This window comes from Orycteropus afer, unplaced genomic scaffold (assembly GCF_000298275.1).
Source record: "Orycteropus afer afer isolate SDZICR_OR568_19922 unplaced genomic scaffold, OryAfe1.0 scaffold00338, whole genome shotgun sequence".
NCBI lineage: Eukaryota > Metazoa > Chordata > Mammalia > Tubulidentata > Orycteropodidae > Orycteropus > Orycteropus afer.
The window spans coordinates 229,060-252,107 of NW_006921925.1; the positions used below are offsets into that span (position 1 = coordinate 229,060).

Consider the following 23,048-nt stretch of genomic DNA (forward strand, 5'->3'; position numbering starts at 1 on the left):
TTCCCCAGCCACCGTGCACAGTCTGTGCAGTCCCTGGCTAGCAGGGTGATTTTTAGGTTAATTCTTAGGTCCTACCACCACTCTGGAATCTCCAAGCCGCCTGTTCTGTCAGGGTCACTCAGTTCGCTGTCAGACCACAGCTATGTATGTCTCCTTTTTTTGGAATTTTCATGCAAATTCTGCTAGTTGGGGTTTAGTACACTTCTGTATCCTTCCTTTCAAGGCTCAGGGGTCCAAGATTATCTTCTGTGTCTGTGTTTATTGGTTTCCCCTTTCTTTGTTGAAGAGGGTCTGTGCAGTCCTTCTGCCTAGTCCGCCATCTTGCCGGAACTCCCCCGAGGCTCCATTTCTTAATGTTTGATCTTGGTTCGATTACTTAACCTTTCCATGCAATGTCCTCTTCTCTACAATGAAGAACCTTATCAGTGGGACATTAAATGAGATAACCCACAAGGGATCATTGGGGTTGAAACATCCAGATTAGAGTATAGTGAATGAGGGGAATAAAGGGCACAAGTGTCAAAACAGAACAGTTCACAGGCTACTGTCATAATTCAGGCACAGATGATGCTAGCACGGACGAGAGTGGTTATTATGGACACGTTCAAAAGTGATCAGAGTCACTTCTTTATAAATGTTTAATGAAATGGTAGTAGGGGAATTCTGGAGTTACACTGAATTTGTAGATTAACACAGTTAACTAGTGTTTCTTCCCATCAAGGAACACGGTATGTCTATTCAGATCTTCTTTCAGATTTTTCAATAAAGTTTTATAGTTTCTTCATATAATTTTCCATACGTATTACAGAATTTATTCCTTGGAAACAATTTTAGGCTGTTATAAGGTCTTTCATTTCCCATTACATTTTCTAGTTAGATATTGCTGATATATAAGAAAATTAAAACACTTGCATGTTCCTTTTGAATCTGGCCAAGTAACTGAACTCTTGTTTCATTTGTTTATCAGTTGAATGCCTTGTATTTTGTACAGACATCTAAAAATAACAATTTTAAAAAATTATTTTCAATAATTATGTCTGTATTTCTTTTTTAAGCTTTCTACCTGAACCTCCAAGGTAAATAGAAGATGTGAGTGATGGCAGTCTTATCTTTCAACTTGGTTAGGTTCTTGTTCTTAGTTGCCATCAAGTCAATTCTGATTTATGGAGACACCATGTGTTACAGGGTAGAACTGTTCCATAGGGTTTTCCTGGCTGTACGTGTTAACTAGAGCAGATGGCCAGGACTTTTCTTCTGCAGCACCACTGCCTGTGTTCAAACCTCCTACCTTTAGGTTAGCAGTCAAATCCAAACTGTTTGCACCACCTACGGACCTCAGTTAGGCTACCAAAAAAATATAAAAAGGTTACTGTCAAGTTGATTCCAATTCATAGAAACTGTACTGGTGAGAGCAATACTGTTCCACAAGGCTATAGTACCCAGGATGAACAAGGAAGAAAGAAGAATTTATACATTTGAATTACGTTGTTGGCAAAAATTATGTTGTTGGCAAAAATACTGAATATACCATGGACTGCCAGAAGAAGCATCAATCTGTCTTGGAAGTACACACAGAATGCTTCTTAAAAGCATCTCACATACTTTGGCCATGTTACCGGGAGGGTCCTGTCACTAGAGAAAGACATCAAGCCTGGTAAAGCAGATGATCAGTGAAAAAGAGGAAGGCCCTCAATGAGATGGATTGACACAGTGCCTGCAACAATGGGCTCAAATATAGCAATGATTTTGAGTATCGTACACAACTGAGCAGTGTTTTGTTCTGTTGTACATAGGGTGGCTATGACTCAGAACCAACCTGATGACACATAACAACAAAAGAGTAACCAGTTAGTCAATAAAACACGAAGCTCAGAGTTGCTCTGAAGGAAAAGAATACATTTCCAACACTTATTTCCAAGAAACAACTGGTATATTAAATAATATATAGGTGAAAGATAGAAATTAGGGACATAAAGATGTAAAATTATTTCCCTGTCAAAACTGAATTACTATTATCAACCATGGGAGACTAGAAGAGCAGTATTTGCACAAGGAGATAGTTCAAAGGGCAGGAATTCATAGGAAAGAAGGACGTAGGGAAAAGGTAACCAGAGAAGAGGGAATGGAGACAGGACTGTTAACACTGTAGTGACTGCAAGCAATGTCATAAAACAAAACGTGTAAACTATCAGATGGAAAATGAACTTGCTCTGTAAACTTTCACCCAAATCATAATTTTAAATAAACAATAAATTAACTGATTAAGGAATCAGACACATACACACAATGAATTATTTTAAAAAGTTCAACATTTAATTGAATGAAAGTTATCATCTGCTGTTTTAAATATTTTATAAATAACATCAAATATATACTATGCCTAAACAGTAACAAATAAATATAAAAATTAATCTTGAAAATACAAAAATGCCACTGATCACCAAAAAGAAAAAAAAGAAACAAAACCAGGGAATAAAGTGTAATTTGAAGAACTATTTTAATGCTGGATCCTAAGTGTATAAAATTCCCTGTATTTATAAACCCTAATTTTTAAATTAAGCAGCTTAATTGATGCCATAAGTTTGGTTCCTCTAATAAAAAACTGAAAAAGAAATCACAGGTAGCATTTAATTTTAGAATGCTTTGCAAATAACATTTTAGACATTTTCTGAATGAAACAATGGAAATTAAAATTTTACAGGATAATCCATTTCTGGCATTCATGGTTGAATGGTAGAATTCTCACCATCTATTTGGGACACCCAAGTTCAATTTCCAGCCAAGACACCTCATGCACAGCCAACAACCATCTGTCAGTGGAGGCTATGATGCTGAACAAGTATCAGCAGAGCCTCCAGACTATGACAGACTAGGATAAAAGGCCTGCAGATAGACTTCTGAAAAATCAGACAATTAAAACTGAATCACAATCATCCAATCTCATTTTGCATGGGATAGCTATGAGTCAAAAGCCAACCTGAAGGTAGCTAAAAACTACCATCAATTTTTAATTCTCAGTTGCACTGCTACTAAGTTACATAATGTGTATGCATAACTCTATTTTTAAATACTATTATAATTAGTAAGAATTACTTGTTAACAAGATATTAAACACATAAAACCAAAAACTAATTCAAAATTTTAGATTTTTAAATAATGTATCAAAAACTATGTTAATTTGACTTTTTCAAAAATAAAATATTTAGATTGTTACTGTTAATAGGGCAATCAAAGTAAATGAGAAGTAAAATATTCTTTTCAGTAACAGAAGATAAAGATTTCATTTAAAATATCATGTAAGGGTTAGAAAACCTGGGAACTACTCAAAGTCCTCAAATAAGGCCAGCTAAAATATTCTACCTCACTGCTATTCAACAACTTTAATTGAACTTTTACTAAGAAAAAGGAAAAAGAAAAGCTAGAAGTATTTAAATCTAAGGATGCATACTTAAAATTTTGATAAATATTGCCAAAGTACCCTCTAAAAACAGCATACTCCTACCAACAAAGTATGAAAACGCTTGTTTTCCCAGACTTTCATTATTAATCAATTTTTTTTCATCTTCAATAATTTGACAGGCAAAAGTTCTCATTGCTTTAATCTGCGTTTCTCTAATACTTATTATTTTTCATATATTTACTTGCCATTGCATTTCTTCTATGAATTGGCCAAACATACAGTATCTATTTTCTATTATGATTTATTTTATTTTTCATTTTTTGCAGTGTTCCCTGCCCTCCCCTCCCCTGGTAACCAACAAAGAAACTTTCTACTGTTTCTTAATTGATTTGTAGGATTTTTAAAAAATATATGTTAAGGATAATAAGAATAATTTGTCTGTTACACATTTTGCAAATGTTTCTCCACATTGCTGCTTACATTTTAACCTTGCTTGTATTGTCTTTTTCTGTAAAAAAATTAAGTTTTATGTAGTCAAATCTGTTTTTTTTTTCTTTTATGGAATTTGGGCTCCCTGTTATCTTTTAAAACACATTGAAAATTCCCTTCAAAAACTATATTATAAAAAGATGGTATGTTTAGTACTTAAGGAGGCTTCAAACAACTGAACACTCAAATACTAAGCACTGAAAGATATAGCTTAAAAATAACAATAAAAAATTTTTTTGCAGGCATTTGATTTAAAAATTAAATAGTTTAAGAAACACACCCAAACTTTTGAGCCATGGCTGACTGAGTTTCTCTTATGATCTCTCAGGTCCTTAGAATATGGTCTTGAGAAAAAAATAAGACTGTTACTAGTATGGTATCTTTTAGAACAATAGAATATAAAAGTTAAAAAAGAAACTCAAGGAGTTATTTACTCTACCCACTCCCCTAATCTGGGAATTTCTCAACTATCTCTGAGAGAGAGAGATTTAATTTGTAAAATGGATACATTTCCAGCTAATTCTAAATTATCAAATTCTTTAGCACGTTAAGCCAAATGCTGCCGCCTTGCTCTATTGTTTATATCGAAAAACAGAAAATAAGTGTACCACTTCTGAAAAGCAATCTCCTTTTAGATATTTAAAGACTTTTCTTCAAATTTGACAGTTCTTTCCTTACTGCACTACTATGACAAATACTTGTTTACAGGTTTTATTTTGTCTCAACCAGACTACAAACTCCATGAAGACAGGTAAGCATCTTTTAAACCTTAACCTGCAGGACTTATTTAGTATAAAGAAAGCACTTTATAAAAAGCTGGTTGAACTGAAAAAAAGAAATTACAGGTAACGATGCATAATCTACTTTTCAACAGTTTTAATTTGTCGGTCAGTATTCTTTTAAAATCAATGAAGTCACACTATACAATGTTTCAGTTTCTTCTAATTCTAATATACTAATATTTAATCTTTTGTCCTGAACACACCCCTGATAAATACATCATAATGAATAATTGTTCAATATATCTACAGAAACTGCTTAGGTCCAAAATAGTTCATGAAGTATTTCTTCCACATTGTACACAATCTTACTGATCTTCTTTCTTGTATGAAATATCATTATACCTGTGACATGTTTGTTAATACTAAACAATTTGGTGTTATAGCTATACAGTTCTAATTACATTCATAATGATTTACAAAAATCTTTTCCTGATTAAACATTATGAAGCTATACACAGCCAAGACACAAATATGGGTAAGGACCAAGTCAGATTTTTAAAGCATCTATGTTAATAATTTTCTAAAATAGGAGAAGGCAGGGATAAGAGGGTAGTTAAGAACCTGCATTCAGGAGCCACTGCTATACCCAACAACTGCCACTGATGGGGATGCGCTGCATCCCTTGGGGTGCTGAGGAGTCCCTGGTGGTACAAATGATTCACTGCACTCAGCTGATAACCAAAATGCTGAAGGTCCAAATCTACCAAGAGGCACCTCGGGAGAAAGGCCTGGTGATATTCTGAAAAAATAGCTGTTGAAAACCCTGTGGAGCACAGTTCTACACTGACACACATGAGGTCACCATGAATGAGAGTTGGCTCGATGGCAACTGGTAGGGGTGCTAAGGCATAAAGAAAAAAAAAAAAGCTGAGAACTATATAGAGATCTTTAATGACGAATCTGCTATACTTGAAAAAGAGTTTACCCTAAAAAATTTACTGGAATTTGAAAATACCTGAATCTTTACCAACTATTTGGAACGAAAATACTTACTTCACTGTGGCACTTAGAAGAAAATTCAGCTGTGGCATTAATAGATTGTCTGGGGCTGCCAGATAACGATCAAATTGAACCTTAATGAAAAAGAAATGGAAAACATAAAGTACATACATTTGCTAATAAACATTTCTTATACAAGTTAAATCTTAGGGAAAAAATTACACAATCTAAATAATTAATTCTTTGTGTTCTTAAATGGGTTTTCTTGGATATCCTAACTAAAATGCTCTAAGAAACTATCAACTTATTAATAAGTCAATATTAGCAATATTGATTTTTACAAGTTCTAAATCCAAACCATTAATGTTAATCACCCTCATTAAACTTCTGAGTAATATTAACAAAAAGTCAAGTAATCAGATTTCAAGTCTACCTGAATTCCTTGCATACACTGTGTTTGTTCATGCATCCATTCATTCATCTACTATTTACTGAGTAGCTACCATTTGAAAGGTACTATTACACAATAAAGAACTCTGGTGGTGTAGTGCCTAAGGCATGTGACTGCTAAACAGAAGGCTAGAGGTTCAAATCCACCAGCCACTCCTCAGAAGGAAGGCTGGGCAATCTACTTCTGTAGTGATACTGCCTCGGACTTTTTAGTTATTAGGCAACTAATATAATGCTGAGCCAAAGAACTATAATCCCTAGCTTCATAAAGCTTATGGTCTGGTGAGAGAGATATTAAACAAATAATGTTGTTTTTGTTATGTGCTGTCGAGTTGGCCCTGACTCATAGCGACCCCTCCTTGGGTTGCCGAGGCAGTATCACTATGGAAGTAGATTGTCCAACCTTCCTTCTGAGGAAAACAAATAATAATATAAATAAATAATTACAAAATACTGTATCAAGGAAAAAAGTAAGGTAGTATAAAAGCATAAATCAGAGGAATATGACCTAGGTTGGTGGTTTTAGCAAAAGCATCTCTGAGGAAAGGACACTGAGGTGAGATTTTAGAGATAAATAGACATTAACTAAGGGGAGTGGATTTTTACAGGGACAGGGACAGGGACAGCAAGGATGAAGGTGCTGAGGTGGCAAAGAGAATGGATAGAGAGGAATATATAGCGATTACAGACATTCATTAAGTATTAGGGCACTATTGGAGTTAAGTCGGAGAGTAGTATTACTTAATTTTTAAAAAGCTAAATCTGTATATAACAAAGCAAATTGAATGGAGGATTTAAGGGTAGATGCAAAGATACCAATTAGATAGCTCTTGCAACATCTTAGACAACAGAGGTAGTAAGACTGTGGAAAAGCAGAGATATTTGAAAGTCAGAGAGCAAAATCATTACGTAAAACCACTGACACCAGATTTTGGATCTATGTGAATTAATTCACAGCACTATCACGGTATATTTATTATTTAAATTTTTTAAAAAATTTTTTTCCACTGGTGTCCAAAAAAAAAAAAAACCTCCACTGCCATTGAGTGGATTCCACTCATAGTGACCCTATAGGATAGAATAGTACCCACAGGATTTCCATGGTTGTAAATATCTACGGAAGTTGAGTGCCTCAGCTTTCTCCTGTGGAGTGGCTGGTGGGTTCAAACTACCAACATTTTGGTCAGCAGCCGAATGCTTTAGCCATGTGCCACCAGAAGTCCCTTCACTGTCCAACTTTTATTCACCATTCACTACATTCAAATGTGTATAGCTTTCCTTCTCTGTTGGCCAAGTTGCTTTAGGAGTTACGGACATACAAGGATAAACCACTTTGTAACTGCTGCTTTCTAAACCCATCTCTAGTGCCCTCAGGGCTTTTTCCCATGATCTCTGACCTCAAAATCATACCAACATGTAGAAGTAGAAGGAAAAAAATTGTATTACTTATATTTCAAGAATTTTTTTTTTAATTTAATTATGGTAAAATATACAAAACAAACATTTGCCATTTCAACCATTTTTAAGTGACATGAGTAACATTCACCATGCTGTGTAACCATCGCCACTATCCTTTTCGAAATGTTTCTCTTCATCCTAAACAGAAACCCGGTACCCTTCTCTTGCACTCTGGTCATGTTATCAAGAGAGACTAGTCCCTAGAGAAGGATGCCATGCTTTATAAAGTAGAGGGTCAAAGAAAAAGAGGAAGACACTCAACAAGATGGACCCTACCAGTGGCTCTAACAATGGGCTCAAGCACAGCAGTGATTGTAAGGACAGTGCAGGACTAGGCAGTGGTTTATTCTGTTGTGCATAGGGTTGCTATGACTTGGAACAGACTCAGCAGCACTTACCAACAATAGTGGGTGTGAAGTAGTATCTCACTATAGTTCTGATTTGCTTTTCCCTAATGGCTAATAGGGAGCTCTGGTGGCATAGTGCCTAAGGTATTTGACTGCTAATCAGAAGGCTGGTGGTTCAAACTCACCAGCCACTCTTCGAAAGGAAGATTGGGCAATCTACCTCCATAGTGATACCACCTCGGAAACCCAAGGAGGGGTTGCTTTGAGTCTGATCTGACTCTATGGCAGTGAGTTAATGGCTAATAACGTTGAGCATCTTTCCATGTGCTTATTGGCCATTTTAAGGAACTATGTGGTACAGTGGTTAAGCACTGAGCTGTTAAGCAAAAGTTCAGTGGTTCAAACCTATCAGCTACCCCATGGGAGAAAGATGTGGCTATCTGCGTTCATAAAGATTTATACCCTCGGATGGGTAATTACAAGACAGGTTTGATATGGGTAAAGGAAAAAGCAATATAATTAAAGTATGTGATAGCACAATACCACTAAGGAAAAGGAAAACATGGAGAGGTACTTAAGAGGTACAGACAATAAAAGCAAATACTATTGTACACACAATACTGCATTATCAGTAAGAGCAAACATTAATCTATGATGGATACACAAGTATACCAGTATAGATAGGCAAACGAGAATATACCCATGATCATACATACATTTGTTTTACACAGGTAGCCTGCGTGTTCCTATTGAGACTAGAGGCCACACCACTGGAATTTTAAATACCAGCAGGGTCACCAGGACAGGTTTCAGCAGAGCTTACAAACTAAGACGGACTTGGAAAAAGGAAGGGGTCATCCACTTCTCAAAAAAAAAAAAAAAAAAAACCTGCTCAGTGAAAACCTTATGAATAGTAGTGAAACACTGTCTGATATATTCCTGGAAAGCTTTATGAATAGCCCTGAAACATCACCTGATATAGTGCCTGTGAAAGTTAAGTTGTGTGTCAACTTGGCTAGGCTTGGTTTAGAGTGGCTGGGCAGCTGGATGTACTTATTCCTCATGGTGAGATTGGTAATCAGCTCCATGGCGGAATCTACTGGAGCAGCTGAGTAGGTGCCTTAGGGATGTAGTTTGCTTCTGGCATGTAAGAAGACAGCTTTGAGAAAGGTTTTAGAGATTTTTTGGCACACCTGGACTCTGTGTGTAGCCAAGTATTCATTCAGCAGCGTGTGATGTTGTCTGCCAATCTTAAGACTGTTTCTGGACTTGAAATAGTGGTTTTCAACATTGCTTGAATGATTTTGGGACTGTGCCATCTCACTTTCCAACTTTGGGTTTGTCAGCCTCAGCAACCAGCAGCTGCCTGAGTTAACAGAAGCCTCCAGCATTAGTGGGGCAGGAGCAAAAGGCAGAGCTGAAGCCCAAGGTCGAGGGGCTTTCACCTAGCCCCTACAGATGGTACTTTGAAGTCAGACTTCTAGCCTCTTAAACTGTAAGATAATAAATCCCTATTTGTTCAAGACATCCTATTTGTGGTGTTTTCCCTTAGAGCAGCAGTAGAGGACCAAAACAGTGCCAGAAGATGAGACCATCAGGTTGGAAGTTACTCAAAATATGACTAGGAAAGAGCTGCCTCCTCAAAGCAGTAGTTGTTGTTGTTATGTGCCATCGAGTAGGACCCGACTCATAGAGACAACTCCTTGGGTTTCTGAGGCAGTATCACTACAGAAGTAGATTGCCCAACCTTCCTTCTGAGGAGAGGCTGGTGGGTTTGAACCACCAGCCTTCTGGTTAGCAGTCAAGTGCTTTAGGCACTACACTACCAGAGCTCCTTCAAAGTAGAGCCAACCTTAATGACATGGATGGAATAAGGCTTATGGACCTCCATATGCTGAAAGGACATGACTTAAAATGGGAAGAAACAGCTGTAAACATCCATTAATAATAGGAATGTGGAATGTACAAAGTATGAATCTAGGAAAATTGGAAGTTGTCAAAAATGAAATGGAACATATAAAGATTGATGTCCTAGGCATTAGTAAGCTGAAATGGACTGGTTTTGGCCATTTTAAATCAGATAATCATATGGTCTACTATGCCCAGAAAGACAAACTGAAGTCACATCCATTGTCATAAGCGGAAATGGACTGGTTTTGGCCATTTTAAATCAGATAATCATATGGTCTACTATGCCCAGAAAGACAAACTGAAGTCACATCCATTATCATAAAGACAATGGTGAAGTACAATGCTGTCAGTGATAGGATAGTATCTACATGCATACAAGGAAAAACAGTTAATACTATTAACTACTATTATTCAATTTACACACCAACCACTAAAGCTAAAGATGAAGAAATTGAAGGGTTTTATCAACTTTTGCGGTCTGAAATTGACCAACATGCACTCAAGATGTACTGATTATTACTGGTGATTGGACTGTAGAAGTTGGAAACAAAGAAGAATCATCAGCAGTTGGAAAATATAGCTTTGGTGACAGAAATGACACCATAGATCACATGATAGAATTTTGCAAGACCAATGATTTATTCATTGCAAATACCTTTTATCAGCAACATAAATTGTGGCTATGCACATGGACCCCTCCAAATGGAATATACAGGAATCAAATCGACTATGTTTGTGGAAAGAGGTGATGGGAAAGTCAAAATAAGGCCAAGGGCTGGTGTAACAGCCCATCAATTGCTCATATGCACGTTCAAGTGGAAACTGAATAAAACTAAAACAAGTCCATGAGAGCCAAAATACATCCCACCTGAATTTAGAGATCATCTGAAGAATGGATTTGAAGTATTGAACAACAATGACCAAAAACAGAGGAGTTGTTAGATGACATGAAAAATATCATACAAGATTAAAGGAAATGATCATTAAAAAGACAGGAAAGGAAGAAAAGACCAAAGTGGATGTCAGAAGAGACTCTAAAATTTGCTCTTGAATGGAAAGCAGCTAAAGCAAATGGAAGAAGGGAAAAGATGAAAGAATTGAGCAAAAGATTTCAAAAGGAAGCTTGAGAAGACAAAGTAAAGTATTATGAAATTTACAAAGATCTGTAGTTAGAAAAGGAAGAACACTCTTTGGCATTTCTCAAGCTGAAAGAATTGAAGAAAAAATTCAAGCCTTGAGTTGTCATACTGAAGAATTTTATGGGCAAAATACTGAACAATGCAGGAAATGTCAAAAGAAGAAGGAAGGAATACAAAGAGTCACTCTACCAAAAAGAATTGTTATTGAACCACTACAGGAGGTAGCACATGCTCAAGGACCAATGGTAATGGAAGAAGTTGTCTAAGCTGAACTGAAGGAACTGGTAAAAAACAAGGCTCCAGGAATTGATGGAATACCCACTGAGATGTTTTCAACAAACAGATTCAGTGCTACAGGCATTTACTTGTTTATGCCAAGAAATTTAGAAGACAGCTACCAGGCCAACTGACTGGAAGAGATTCATAATTGTGCCCATTCCAAAGAAGGGTGACCCAACAGAATGTGGAAATTACTGAATAATATCATTAATAGCACATGCAAGTAAAATTTTGCTAAAGATAATTTAAATATGGTTGCAGCAATATACTGACAGGGAACTTTCAGAAATTTAAAAGAGGACACGGAATGAGGGATATCGTTGTTAATTATCAGATGGATCTTGGCTGAAAACAAAGAATACTAGAAAGATGTTTACCTGTGTTTTATTGACTATGCAAAGGCATTCGACTGTGTGGATCATAACAAATTATGGATAACATTGAGAATAATGGGAATTCCAGAACACATAATTGTGTTCATGAGAAACAAACTACAGAGACCAGGAGGCTCTCATTCAAATAGAACAAGGGGATACTGCATGGTTTAAAATCAGGAAAGGAGTGCATCAGGGTTGTATCCTTTCACCATGTTTATTCCATCTGTATGCTGAGCAAATAATTCAAGATGAACTGTATAAAGGACAACACGGCATCAGGATTGAAGGGAGACTCATTAACAACCTGTGATATGCATATGACACAACCATGCTTGCTGAAAATGAAGATGAATTTAAAGCACTTACTGATGAAGATCAAAGACTACAGTTTTCAGTATGGATTACACCTCAACATGAAGAACACAAAAATCCTCACAACTGGACCTATAAGCAACATCACAATAAATGGAGAAAAGATTGAAGTTCTCAGGGATTTCATTTTACTTGGATCCACAATCAACCCTCATGGATGCAGCAGTCAAGGAATCAGATGTCATATCATATTGGGTAGGAGCTCTGGTAGCAGAGTGCCTGAGGCACTTACTGCTAACCAGAAGGTTGGTGGTTCAAACCCAACAGCCACTCCTCGGAAGGAAGGTTGGGCCATCTACTTCCGTAGTGATATCACCTCGGAAACCCAAGGAAGGGTCTCTATGAGTCGGGTCTGACTTGACCGCATGTAAGAACAACATCATAATACTGGGTAAATCTGCTGCAAAAGACCTCTTTAAAGTGTTAAGTAGCAAGATCTCACTTTGAGGACTAAGGTACTATAACCCAAGTCACAGTATTTTCAATTGCCTCATATGCATGTGAAAGCCGGACAATGATTAAGGAAGTCCAAAGAAGAGTTGATGCCTTTGAATTACAATATTGGTGAAGAATACTGAAAACCATGGACTGCCAGAAGAACGAACAAATCTGTCCAGGAAGAAGTGTAGCCAGACTGCTTATTGGAAGTGAGAACTGCTGGATTTCATCTCACCTGCTTTTGTCATTTCCTCAGAAGGGACCATTCCCTGGCGAAGAACAGATTCATGTTTGGTAAAGTAGAGAATCAGCGAAAAGGGGGAAGACTCTCAAGAAGATGGATTGACACAGTGGTTGCAAACATGGTCTCAAGTTTAACAAGGACTGTGAGGATGGTACACTATCAGGGAATGTTTTGTTCTGTTGTATATAGGGTCACTATGAGTTGGCATCAACTCAACACCACCTTAACAACAGCATACATACATAAGTTTGGCAGATGATATGTGGAATAAAAACATGCATATGCAGTTTAAACATAACAGGAAGCAAAGTTAGGATAACTTGTTAGCCACAAATAAGCACCTCGAGGGAGTGGGTTGCTAGGCCTGCAGGCTAGACCATGGTTGTGGGGACATCCAGCTCAACTGGCCCAACATGATATGCAAAAATATTGTTCTACATCTTACTTTTGTGAGTAGCGACTAGAGTCTTAAAAGCTTGTGAATGATCATCTAAGTGGCAACTATTGGCCTCTCCAGGTCCAGAGTAAAGAAGAGTGAAGAAAATAAAGACGCATGGAACAGTTAGTCCAAAGAACTAATAAACTACAAGAATGTCAATCTATATGACCTTGAGACTAGAAGAAATAGATAGTATCTGGTTACCGATGCCAACCATTTATAAAGGGATCATACTTGGAGAGCCTATGTAGAGTGAGAGAAAATGTAGAACAAAACTCAAAATCATAAAAAGACCAAGCTTACTGTGATAGAGACTGGTAAAACCCCAAGACCATGGCCCTGAATCACCCTTTAAGGTCTGGAATTGAACTCACTCACGTCACTTAACTTTCAGACAGGCCTATAAGCTGAACACCTACACCAGGGAGATGTACTCTTTAGACCAATCAACCAGGGGAGTTCAGAAGGGCAGCACAGGGAGAAAGGCAGGGAGGCAGGAATGCTTAGGCAAGAAGGACACAGGGAAAGGGTAACTACAGGAAAGAAGTGGAAGATGAGATGCTGCACAGTGGGGAATGTAACCAGTGTCACAAAACAAAATGTGTATGAACTCCTGAAAGTAAAAGAAATCTACTTTGTAAAATTTCACCCAAATCACAAGAAAATTTTAAAAAAACAAAAGATTGATAGTTTGGAACAGTCCTACAGAGTAGCTGAGTCAGAATTGACTTGATGGCAGTGGGTTGGGTTACACATATATCTACAGGTTACATATATATCTATATACAGATTATTTCAATCTGAAGAGCCTGCTTAGCATTTATAGTTCATGGTAATGAACTCCCTGTTTTAGTTTATCTGAAACTTTTCTTCATTTTACCCTCATTTTTGATGGACAATTTTGTTGGATACAGAATATTTGGTTGACAATCCTTTTCTTTCTACACTTTAAATCTGTCATCTTACTGCCTCTAGGCCAACACCGTTTCTGAGGAAAAATTTATAATACTGAGGATCCCTTGTATGGGATAATTCACTTCTTTCTTTCTTCATGGTTCTCTTTCATTTTTGAGAATTTGATTATAATGTGTCTTGGTGTGGATATCTTTGGATTTACTCTACTTGGAGGTTATTGAGCTTCTGGGATGTGTAGATTCATGATGACTATCAAATTTGAGAAATTTTTAGCAATTATTTCTTCAAACATTCTTTCTCTCTCTCTCTCCTTCTAGGACTCATATAATGTGTATGTTGGTTCCTCATTGGTGCCCCACAGGTATCTTATTCTGATCATTTTTCTTCTTTTTCCTTTACTTCTCAGACTTGATAATTTAAATTGCCTGTTTTCAAGTTTAAATTGCCTGTTTTCAAGTTTTCTTTTATGCAAGCGCAAATCTACTAATGAACTACCCCAATGAATTTATCTTTCAGTTATTGTACTTTGCAGCTGCAATATTTATTTGGTTCCTTCTTAAAATTTCTACCTCTTCAGTGAAATTGTCATTTGGTTCCTGTGTCATTTTTATGGTATCTAATAGTTTTTTATCTGTTCTCCTTTAGTTCTCTGTATATATTTAACATTGTTGTTTTAAAATCCTTGTCTAGTAAGTCCATTATCTGGGCTTCTACAGAGATAGTTTCTATCACTTTATTTTGTTTATTTGAATGGGCCATTCAAATTGTCTTAGTTACCTAATGTTGTTGTTGTAAAAAAAAAAAAAAAAAAAACAATTGAGTGGCTTTGATGAACAAAAATTTATTTTGTCACAGTTCTGGAAGCTGTGAAAGTATAAATTAGCATCTCTGCTATGCTGATTGATTCTGTAGGTCTGCCATTGTTTCTAGTATCTGTCAGCATTCTTTTGCTGGTAGACAGGTCCTCACATGGTGTCTGTCTTCCCTCTGTGTGTGTATGTGTCTGTGTCTAACTCTTCTGTTTTTTAAGAGGTCACTCAGAAGTGATTAGATTTAGGACCCACATTACTTCACTATGACTTCATTAACACAACAAAAGAAAACTCCTATTTCCAAACTAGGTCATATTTACAGGAACAAGTGTATTTATGGCTTTCACATTTCTTTGGGGTACATAATTTAACCTATAATAGTCATCCTTTTCTGTTTCTATGCCTTACAATTTTGTTGTTGTTGTTGATGTTGGGACATTAGATTACTGTAACACAGGTACTCCCAAATCATATTCTTCCCTTTTCCCATGGTTTGTTTCCCCCACCCCCTTTAAATTGTTAAAGGTTGCAGTCATCACTTCTTTAGTAACTTTCTCTATTTTTTACCAAGACTTTCTTCTGGATGTGTGTGGACACTGAAGTCTCTGTTTCTTAGCCTGTGTTTATTTAGCTAATGTTTTGACAGAGATTTCCTAGAATGTTAGGATAAAACAAACCAAAAACAAAAAATTCAAACCTCTCCTGGTGTTTTCAAATTGGCTCTGTGCCGGGACCCTCTTTCAACACTTGGCAAGGCTTTCACAAAGTCTAGGGATCAGTCCAACATGAAGGCCTAAGGTCTCCTAAGGTAATTTCTGAGCATGTGTCTTGTTCTGGGTATGTGTACAGCCTTCTCAATCTCCCTAAATACATAATGCATTTGAAAGTCTGAATTTCCAAAAGGAACTCTCTCTCAAACCTCTCTTCACACTGTTTAGGCACCTAATTTATTCCTTCATTGCACTCTTTACCCCCAGTTAAAACCAGTTCTAGCCTTACCCCCTACCTCACAGCCTTAGGAGAGCTCTGAGACAGGCCAAATAGAGATGAGCACCTTGCTTCAGTCCTTAGGTAGTCCCAGAAAGATTACAACAGACACACAAAATAATTTCTGAATAAAGTCACTTCTGTTCCATCTAGAGACAGAGACCCAGTTCCCTCTCTGGAAGTGTGGACTGTGTTAAGAAGGCTATGCTGAGCTGTGAAGGGGGCTGGGTGCACCCAAGAAGAAAACCAAAGCTTTTTACTGTTTAAATGTCACATTTTCTTGACTCTGTGTTTATTTAGTTGCTATAACCCATAACCCTTTCACTGATTTGCAGAGTTCTGACAAAGTGGATTCTGCCAGTTTCTGCTTGCTTTTTTTTTGTCATTTGTTTGGATTTGTTTGTTTCTTTTTGTAGGGAGTATGGGAACATGTAATTGCTCACACCACCATCTTTCTCCAGACTCCTCTTATTATTTAATTTTATACCATAAATCATGGAAGTTCAAATTAAACTTCAAATTTTAAAAAATTCTAATTCAGACTGGCCTTTGACTTTATCAACTATGAAAGGTCATTGATCCATGTGGTAGTTAAGGTTGCTGTCAACTTGGCTGGACCTGGTTGAGTGGCTGGGCAGCTGGAGGCAGTTATTCCCAATGATGAGACTGGTAATCAAATCCATGATGGAATCTCCTGAGCCGCTGAGTAGCTGCTTTACAGATGTGGTCTACTTACCATATATAAGGAGAAGCTTTGGGATTGGTTTCTAGCCTTCTGCATGTAGCCAAGCCATTGTTCAACAACCTGCCATGCACTGCTGATCTTGGGACTTCTTCTGGACTTGAATTGGTGGCCTGCTGAGTTGTTTGGTAACATTGGGACTGTGTCTTTTTACTTGTCAACCTTGGGTTTGTCAGCCTCAGCAGCTGTCTGAGTGAAGAAAAGCCTTCAGCTTCAGTGGGCCAGGAACAGGAGGCAGACCTGAAGCCCAAGGATGAGGGGCTTTCACCCAGCCCCTAGAGCCTCGCATTTAGAACTTGGACTTAAAGCCTCCAAAATTGTAAGAGAATAAGCTCCTGCTTGTTAAAGCCATCCCATTTGTGGTATATTTCTGTAAGAGTGGCACTAGGTAACCAAAACAACCCATATATCCAAATACTATGGGCAACCTAAAAAATGGCACAAAGATTATTTTTTATTTAAAGAAAAAATCAAATATTAACTTGTTTTTCAAATTAAGATGAGGCACATAAGAATTTATAATGGTAGTTATTTTGTAGGTTTATATTATGGGCTGGATATGTGCCAGAAAGAAGAGAAACACATTTCTTCAAATACTGTGCTAGATGAATGAAAGCAAAATAAGAGGGAGTCCAAAAAAGAAAGAAAAAGGGAAAATGATCAATGACCAAACAAAAAAAGTCAAACACTCTGCCATCGAGTTGATTACAACTCTCAGCAACTCCCACTGGGTTTCCAAGGCAGTAAATCTTTACGGAAGTAGATTGCCCAGTCTTCCTTCCTTCCCTCATCAATGACGGGGGAAGGGGGGAGAACATAGTGTTAAAAAATCATTGACACAAAATAGGAAGAGGAAAGAAACACAGAAGAGATGAAAAAAAATGAAAAAGAATAGAGACGTTTTTGTATTACATGTTTATGTTTTTAAAATTTTTTAAATTGATGTTCAATTTACATTCAACAAAATTCACCAATTTTAAGTGCAGAGTTTGATGAGTTTTGACTATTTTTTACAGTTGTATAGTCATTACAATCAAAATAAAGGGCATTTTCCAATATTCCAAAAAGTTCTCTTGTGTTGCTTTACAATCAGTCTTCTCTCCCCATGCTTAGGCAAACATGGATCCTGATCTGTTTTCTAACCATATTGTCTTGACTTTTCTAGATTATATAAAGAGAATCATGCAGTATACAGTATTTTTGTGTCTGGCTTGTTTCACTTAGCATAATGTTCTATATATCGGTTGTTGTTGTTAGGTGTCACAGAATTGGTTCCAACTTGTAACAACCCTATGTACAACAGAACAAAATACTGCCTGGTCCTGCACCATTCTCACAATTATTGCTGTGCTTAAGTCCATCGTTGCAACCACAACGTCAATCTATCTCATTGAGGATCCTCCTCCTTTTCACTGACCCTCTACTTTACCAAGCATGATATTCTTCTGCAGGGACTGATCTCTCCTGAAAACATGACCAAAGTACAAGAGAAGAAGTCTGGCCAAAAGTGCGTTCTGACTGTGTTTCTTCCAGGACAGTTTATTCATTCTTCTAACAGCCTATGTTATCTTTAAATGTTCTGTGCCAATACCACAATTCAAATGCATCAATTCTTCTGCAGTCTTCCTTATTCAGTGTGCAGTTCTCACATGCGTATGAAGCTACTGAAAATACCATGGTTTGGGTCAGATGCACCTTAGTTTTCAAAGTGATATCTTTGCTCTTTAACACTTTAATGAGGTCTTTTGCGGCAGATTTGCCCAATGCAATATGTTGTTTGATTTTTTCACTGCTGCTTCCATGGGCATTGACTGTGGATCCAAATAAAATGAAATCCCTGACAACTTCAAACTTTTCTTCATTTATCATGATGTTGCTTACTGGTTGTGAGGATTTTTGTTTTCTTTATTTTGAAATGTAATTCTTGCTTACTGGTTGTGAGGATATTTGTTTTCTTTATGTTGAGATGTAATCCATACTGAAAGGTGTACTTTTTGATCTTCATCTGTAAATGAATGTTTCAAGTCCTTTTTCTTACTAAGTAGTATTCTATTATATAGGTACACTATAATTTGTTTAATCACTTTCTAGTTGATGTTCATTTGATATTTTACAATTTGGGGCTATGATGTTAGTATAAATATTCACATACTGATCTTAGCATGGACATACGTTTTCCTTTTTGGAGGTTAAATACCTTAAAGTGGAATTACTAGGTTGTTTGGTGAAAAGTATATTTAACTTTAAAAGGAACAAGTGTTTCTAAATGAATGTAAAATTAATTCACCTTCAATTATTCTTTTTGAACTTTTAAGTCAAACTTCTTTTGTATTTTTAGTAGATTTTGCTTCACATAGTCTATTATGCTTGATATAAGGAATCTGGTGGCACAATGGTTAAGTACTCGGCTACTAACCAAAAGCTGACAGTTCAAATCCACCAGTTGCTCCACAGTAGTGAGACCTGGTAATCTGCTCCTGTAAAGATCATAGCTTAGAAGACCCGATGGAGACCCCTAGTCTCAGGGGACATCAAGGTCAGTTGGCACAACACAGTCCACAAAGATAATGTTCTACATCCCACTTTTGTGATTATGGAATGGAGTCTTCAAAGCTTACAAGCACCCATCAATAGTTGCACTATACGATTCTCCCTGTCCAGAGCAAAAAAGAGTGAAGAAAATAAAAGACACATGGAAACAATTAGTCAAAAGGACTAATGGACCATGCAAACTTCAGCCATCACAACTGAGACCAGAAGAACTAGATGGTGCCTGGCTACCACTGCCAACTGTTCTGAAAGGGATCACATTAAAAGGTCCTGGATAGAGTGGGAGAAAAATGTAGAACAAAATTCAAAATTATAAAGACAAGGCTTATTGGTTGGATACAGACTGGCAAAACTCCCAAAACTATGGCCTTTGGTCACCCTTCAGACCTAAACTCACTTTGGTAGCTGAATATTCAGTCAAGTAGACAGGTATACAAGGTGAACAATAACTCTAGGAAGGCAGACACTCTTTAGAACAATTATTCTAGATCAAAAGGGTAGCATCTGCCCAAAGACAAAGTTCAGGAGGCAGGAAGGGTTTGGAGAGAAGTACCAATGGAAATGAGAAATACAGAGAAGGTGTGGGAGGAGTGATGTAAAAAAAAGAAACTCTGTGAGGCAGTTCTACTCTGTCCTATAGAGTCACTATGGATCTGAATCTACTCAGTGGTACACAACATTATGTTTGATATATAAACTATTACATCTATATACCTTGTCTTTTATCATGACATGTTCCTTATCTATCCTACTTAGTGTTTTTAAACTCTATCTTATCTAATACTAATATTGCTAGCTCTACCTTCTTTGCATTTTGAGGTATCTCTTTGGTCTTATCCCTTTATCTTCAACAGTTATCCATTTATTACTTTACTATTTTGTGTTTTTTTTTTTAAACAAAACAATAGAGCTGGTTTTAACTAGTAGCTTGCATCTTTTAATGAGAAAGAAGATCTGTACTTTCACATTTCCTTGATGTTTATTATTTTGCTGGTTTGATCAAGCTGTTTTTGTAGTCCTTTAATAGTTGTCTTCCATTTATCTGTGTTTTAATCTGACACGCTTCTCTAGTACTTGAAAACAAGATCCCACTATTTCCTTTACAAGGTCCACAGTTTCTTCTACCATGGTACTTTATTATCTACCCACTATAATTTCTTTCTACCACAGTAAGATGAGAGTACCAGAATACTTCTCTTCCTTTCTCTTTCCCTACCTCTCCCTATCCCTCAAGATCTTCTTACTTGCCTTTGTCTGAAGCTTGCCACCTTGAAATCTTAGATTTTGCTAGATTATTCAATTTTAATTTTTTTAAATTTGATCTTATCATTTACATTTGCTTACATTCTAGAATCTTTACATAACACACTGAGGACTCATTTTCAGTCACTAATGAATTCCACCATTCATGTGAACTGTTTATTGTTAAATGTTTTAAATGATTTGCTCATTGTTCTCTGTTCTGGTTACCTAGTGCTTCTCTGACAGGAAATATACCACAAATAGGATGGCCTTAACAAACAAGAATTTATTCTCTTACAATTTAGAGGCTTTAAGTCCAAGTTCAAAGTGCCAGGCTCGAGGGGCTGGGTGAAAGCCTCTCAACCTTGGGCTTCAGCCCTGCCTCCTGCTCCAAACCCATTGGAGCCAGAGGTTTTTCTTCACTCAGATAACTGTTGGCTGCTGAGACTGACAAACCCATGGTTGACTAATAAAAAGGCACAGTCCCAATGTTACCAAACCACATAGCAGACCATTAATTTAAGTCCACTGAAAGTCCCAATGTGGGCAGAACATGGCAGGCTGCTGAACAATGACTCAGCTACATGCAGGGTCCAAGCATGCCATAAGCTAGAGATCATTCCCAAAGCTGTTTCTTATATATGGGAAGCAGCCCACATCCCTAAGGCAGCTACTCAGCTGCTCACAGGAGATTCTGCCATGGAGTTGATTACCTGTCTCATCGTGGGGAACACTACATCCAGCTGCCCAGCCACTCAACCAGGCCCAGCCAAGTTGACACACAAACTTAACCACCCCAATTCCACCCCTTGTCAACTTGGCACCTGTAGAGATCTTCAGTGGGTAGGATCTGTACAGATCTCTTCACTGGGTGGCTCCAGTCCCCTAGTTCCTGAGTGGTGACCTCACCCCCTTGGCCTGGAAGGCCCCTTTCCTCTCCCTCTTGGGCATGGCAGCCCTGCCCCCTCACTCGTGGGCAGCGGCTTGACTCCATCCCACTTACTCACATGAACGAGCAGCCCCACACTCCAGAATCAAGTTGGTAAAGGTCTGGCTCTTTGAAACCTAGGGGGCTGTGGTGGTTCCACTCCCCAAGGCCATGGTCCTACACTTGAGGTTGAGGCAGCTCTGCTTCCCATTTTCTTGGTCTCTCTGCTTCTGCTGATTAATGCCAAAGGCAACCCACTCCACCAGAAATCTTCTTGCCACAAAAGGACTCAGCTTTCTTGCTCCATGGGCCAGCCAACCTGCTACTCCATTTTGAGCCAGTGTCTTCTACCAATTAACGCCCGATGGCAACCCACTCCATCAGGAAGTCATCTACCCAATGGTACCTAGCTTTCTCCTCCATGGGCTGGTAAGCCTGTTGCTATTCAATGCCGGTCTCGTGGCTCTGCTGCTGCTGTCTCTCACACCGCATGCCAGGGTATCTCTGCCAGGGTCTTGGGTCAAGGATGCACTCCACTCTTGTTTCCACATTTTAGATAACTGTTAGAGCAGCACCCCACTCTCTTGGTACCATATTCTGTTCAGGTTACCTAGTACCACTCTGAAAGGAAATATACCACAAATGGGATGGCCTTAACAAACAGTTTATTCTTATAATTTGCAGGTTTTAAGTCCAAGTTCAAAGTGCCAGGCTCTAGGGGCTGGGTGAAAGCCCCTCAACCTTGGGGTTCAACTCTGTCTCTTGCTCCTGGCCCACTGGAGCTAGAGGCTTTTCTTCACTCAGACAGCTGCTGGTTGCTGAGACTGACAAATCCAAGGTTGACAAGTAAAAAGGCACAGTCCCGATGTTACCAAACCACATGGCAGGCCATTAATTTAAGTCCATTCAAAGTTCTAAGGTCGGCAGAGCATGTGGACTGCTGAACAACGACTCGGTTACATGCAGGGTTCAAGCGTGCCATAAGCTAGAAACCATTCCTAAAGTTGTTTCTTATATATGGGAAGCAGACCACATACTCAAAGGCAGCTACTCAGCTGCACGCAGTAGATTTCACCATGGAGTTGATTACAAGTCTCAACATGGGGAATACTACATTATATATATATATAATTATTATTATTGTTATTATTATAGACTTAATATTGCTCTGATATTTGGTTTACATTTCTTGACTTCTTCCTGAGATGATAACTGAAATAGGATTCAGGTCCTAAAGAATGTTATTCTTGAGTGCATATTGGCCCTGCTAGTCAGGGGCTGCATGGAGGACTGCACTGGTTGGTGAATGGTGAATAAAAAAGGAGTAAGTGAAGAGGGAGAGAGGCTGAGCTGTGGACTTCTGGCTGTCCAGAGGGTACAGCCATTTTGAATGATCACAGGTGGTTTGGCCATTTTGGATATTTAAAGGACAGCATTCTCTCAGATCCAGGGACCTAAGAATACGCTGCACTTGTGGGGACTGCATGGACATTATGGACACTGAGGACTGGAAAGATGTGACATTCCCTTTGTTACTCTTATGCCCCACACCCTCTTAGTGAACAAAGGTGCAGCCAACCCTAAATCCCACCCACCTTCTGGGCTGGCAGGGATTTCATCCGAGTGTGTGTGCTCTGAAGCAACTTGGGTGCCCTGACTCATCCAGATGTTTATTGTTGTTTGTTTTTGTCTGTTATAAAATGATTATTACTATTATTTTCTTTTCTCATCCTTTTTATTATTATTCTTTCCTCCTCCCTTCCCAGGCTCTAGTTTTCAGCTTTATTGCTCTTCCCTTTTCTAGTTCC

The 23,048-nt window shown here is 37.9% G+C and overlaps 1 protein-coding gene across 1 annotated transcript in view; it reads right to left on the bottom strand.

Annotated features, from left to right (window-relative positions):
• Positions 1–23,048, bottom strand: part of COG6 (component of oligomeric golgi complex 6) — a 268,614-nt gene that overhangs the window by 14,946 nt on the left and 230,620 nt on the right. Inside the window, exon 17 of the mRNA XM_007952449.1 lies at positions 5,665–5,744. Within this exon, the coding sequence (XP_007950640.1) occupies positions 5,665–5,744 (80 nt within the window). The remainder of the gene's footprint in view (positions 1–5,664; positions 5,745–23,048) is intronic.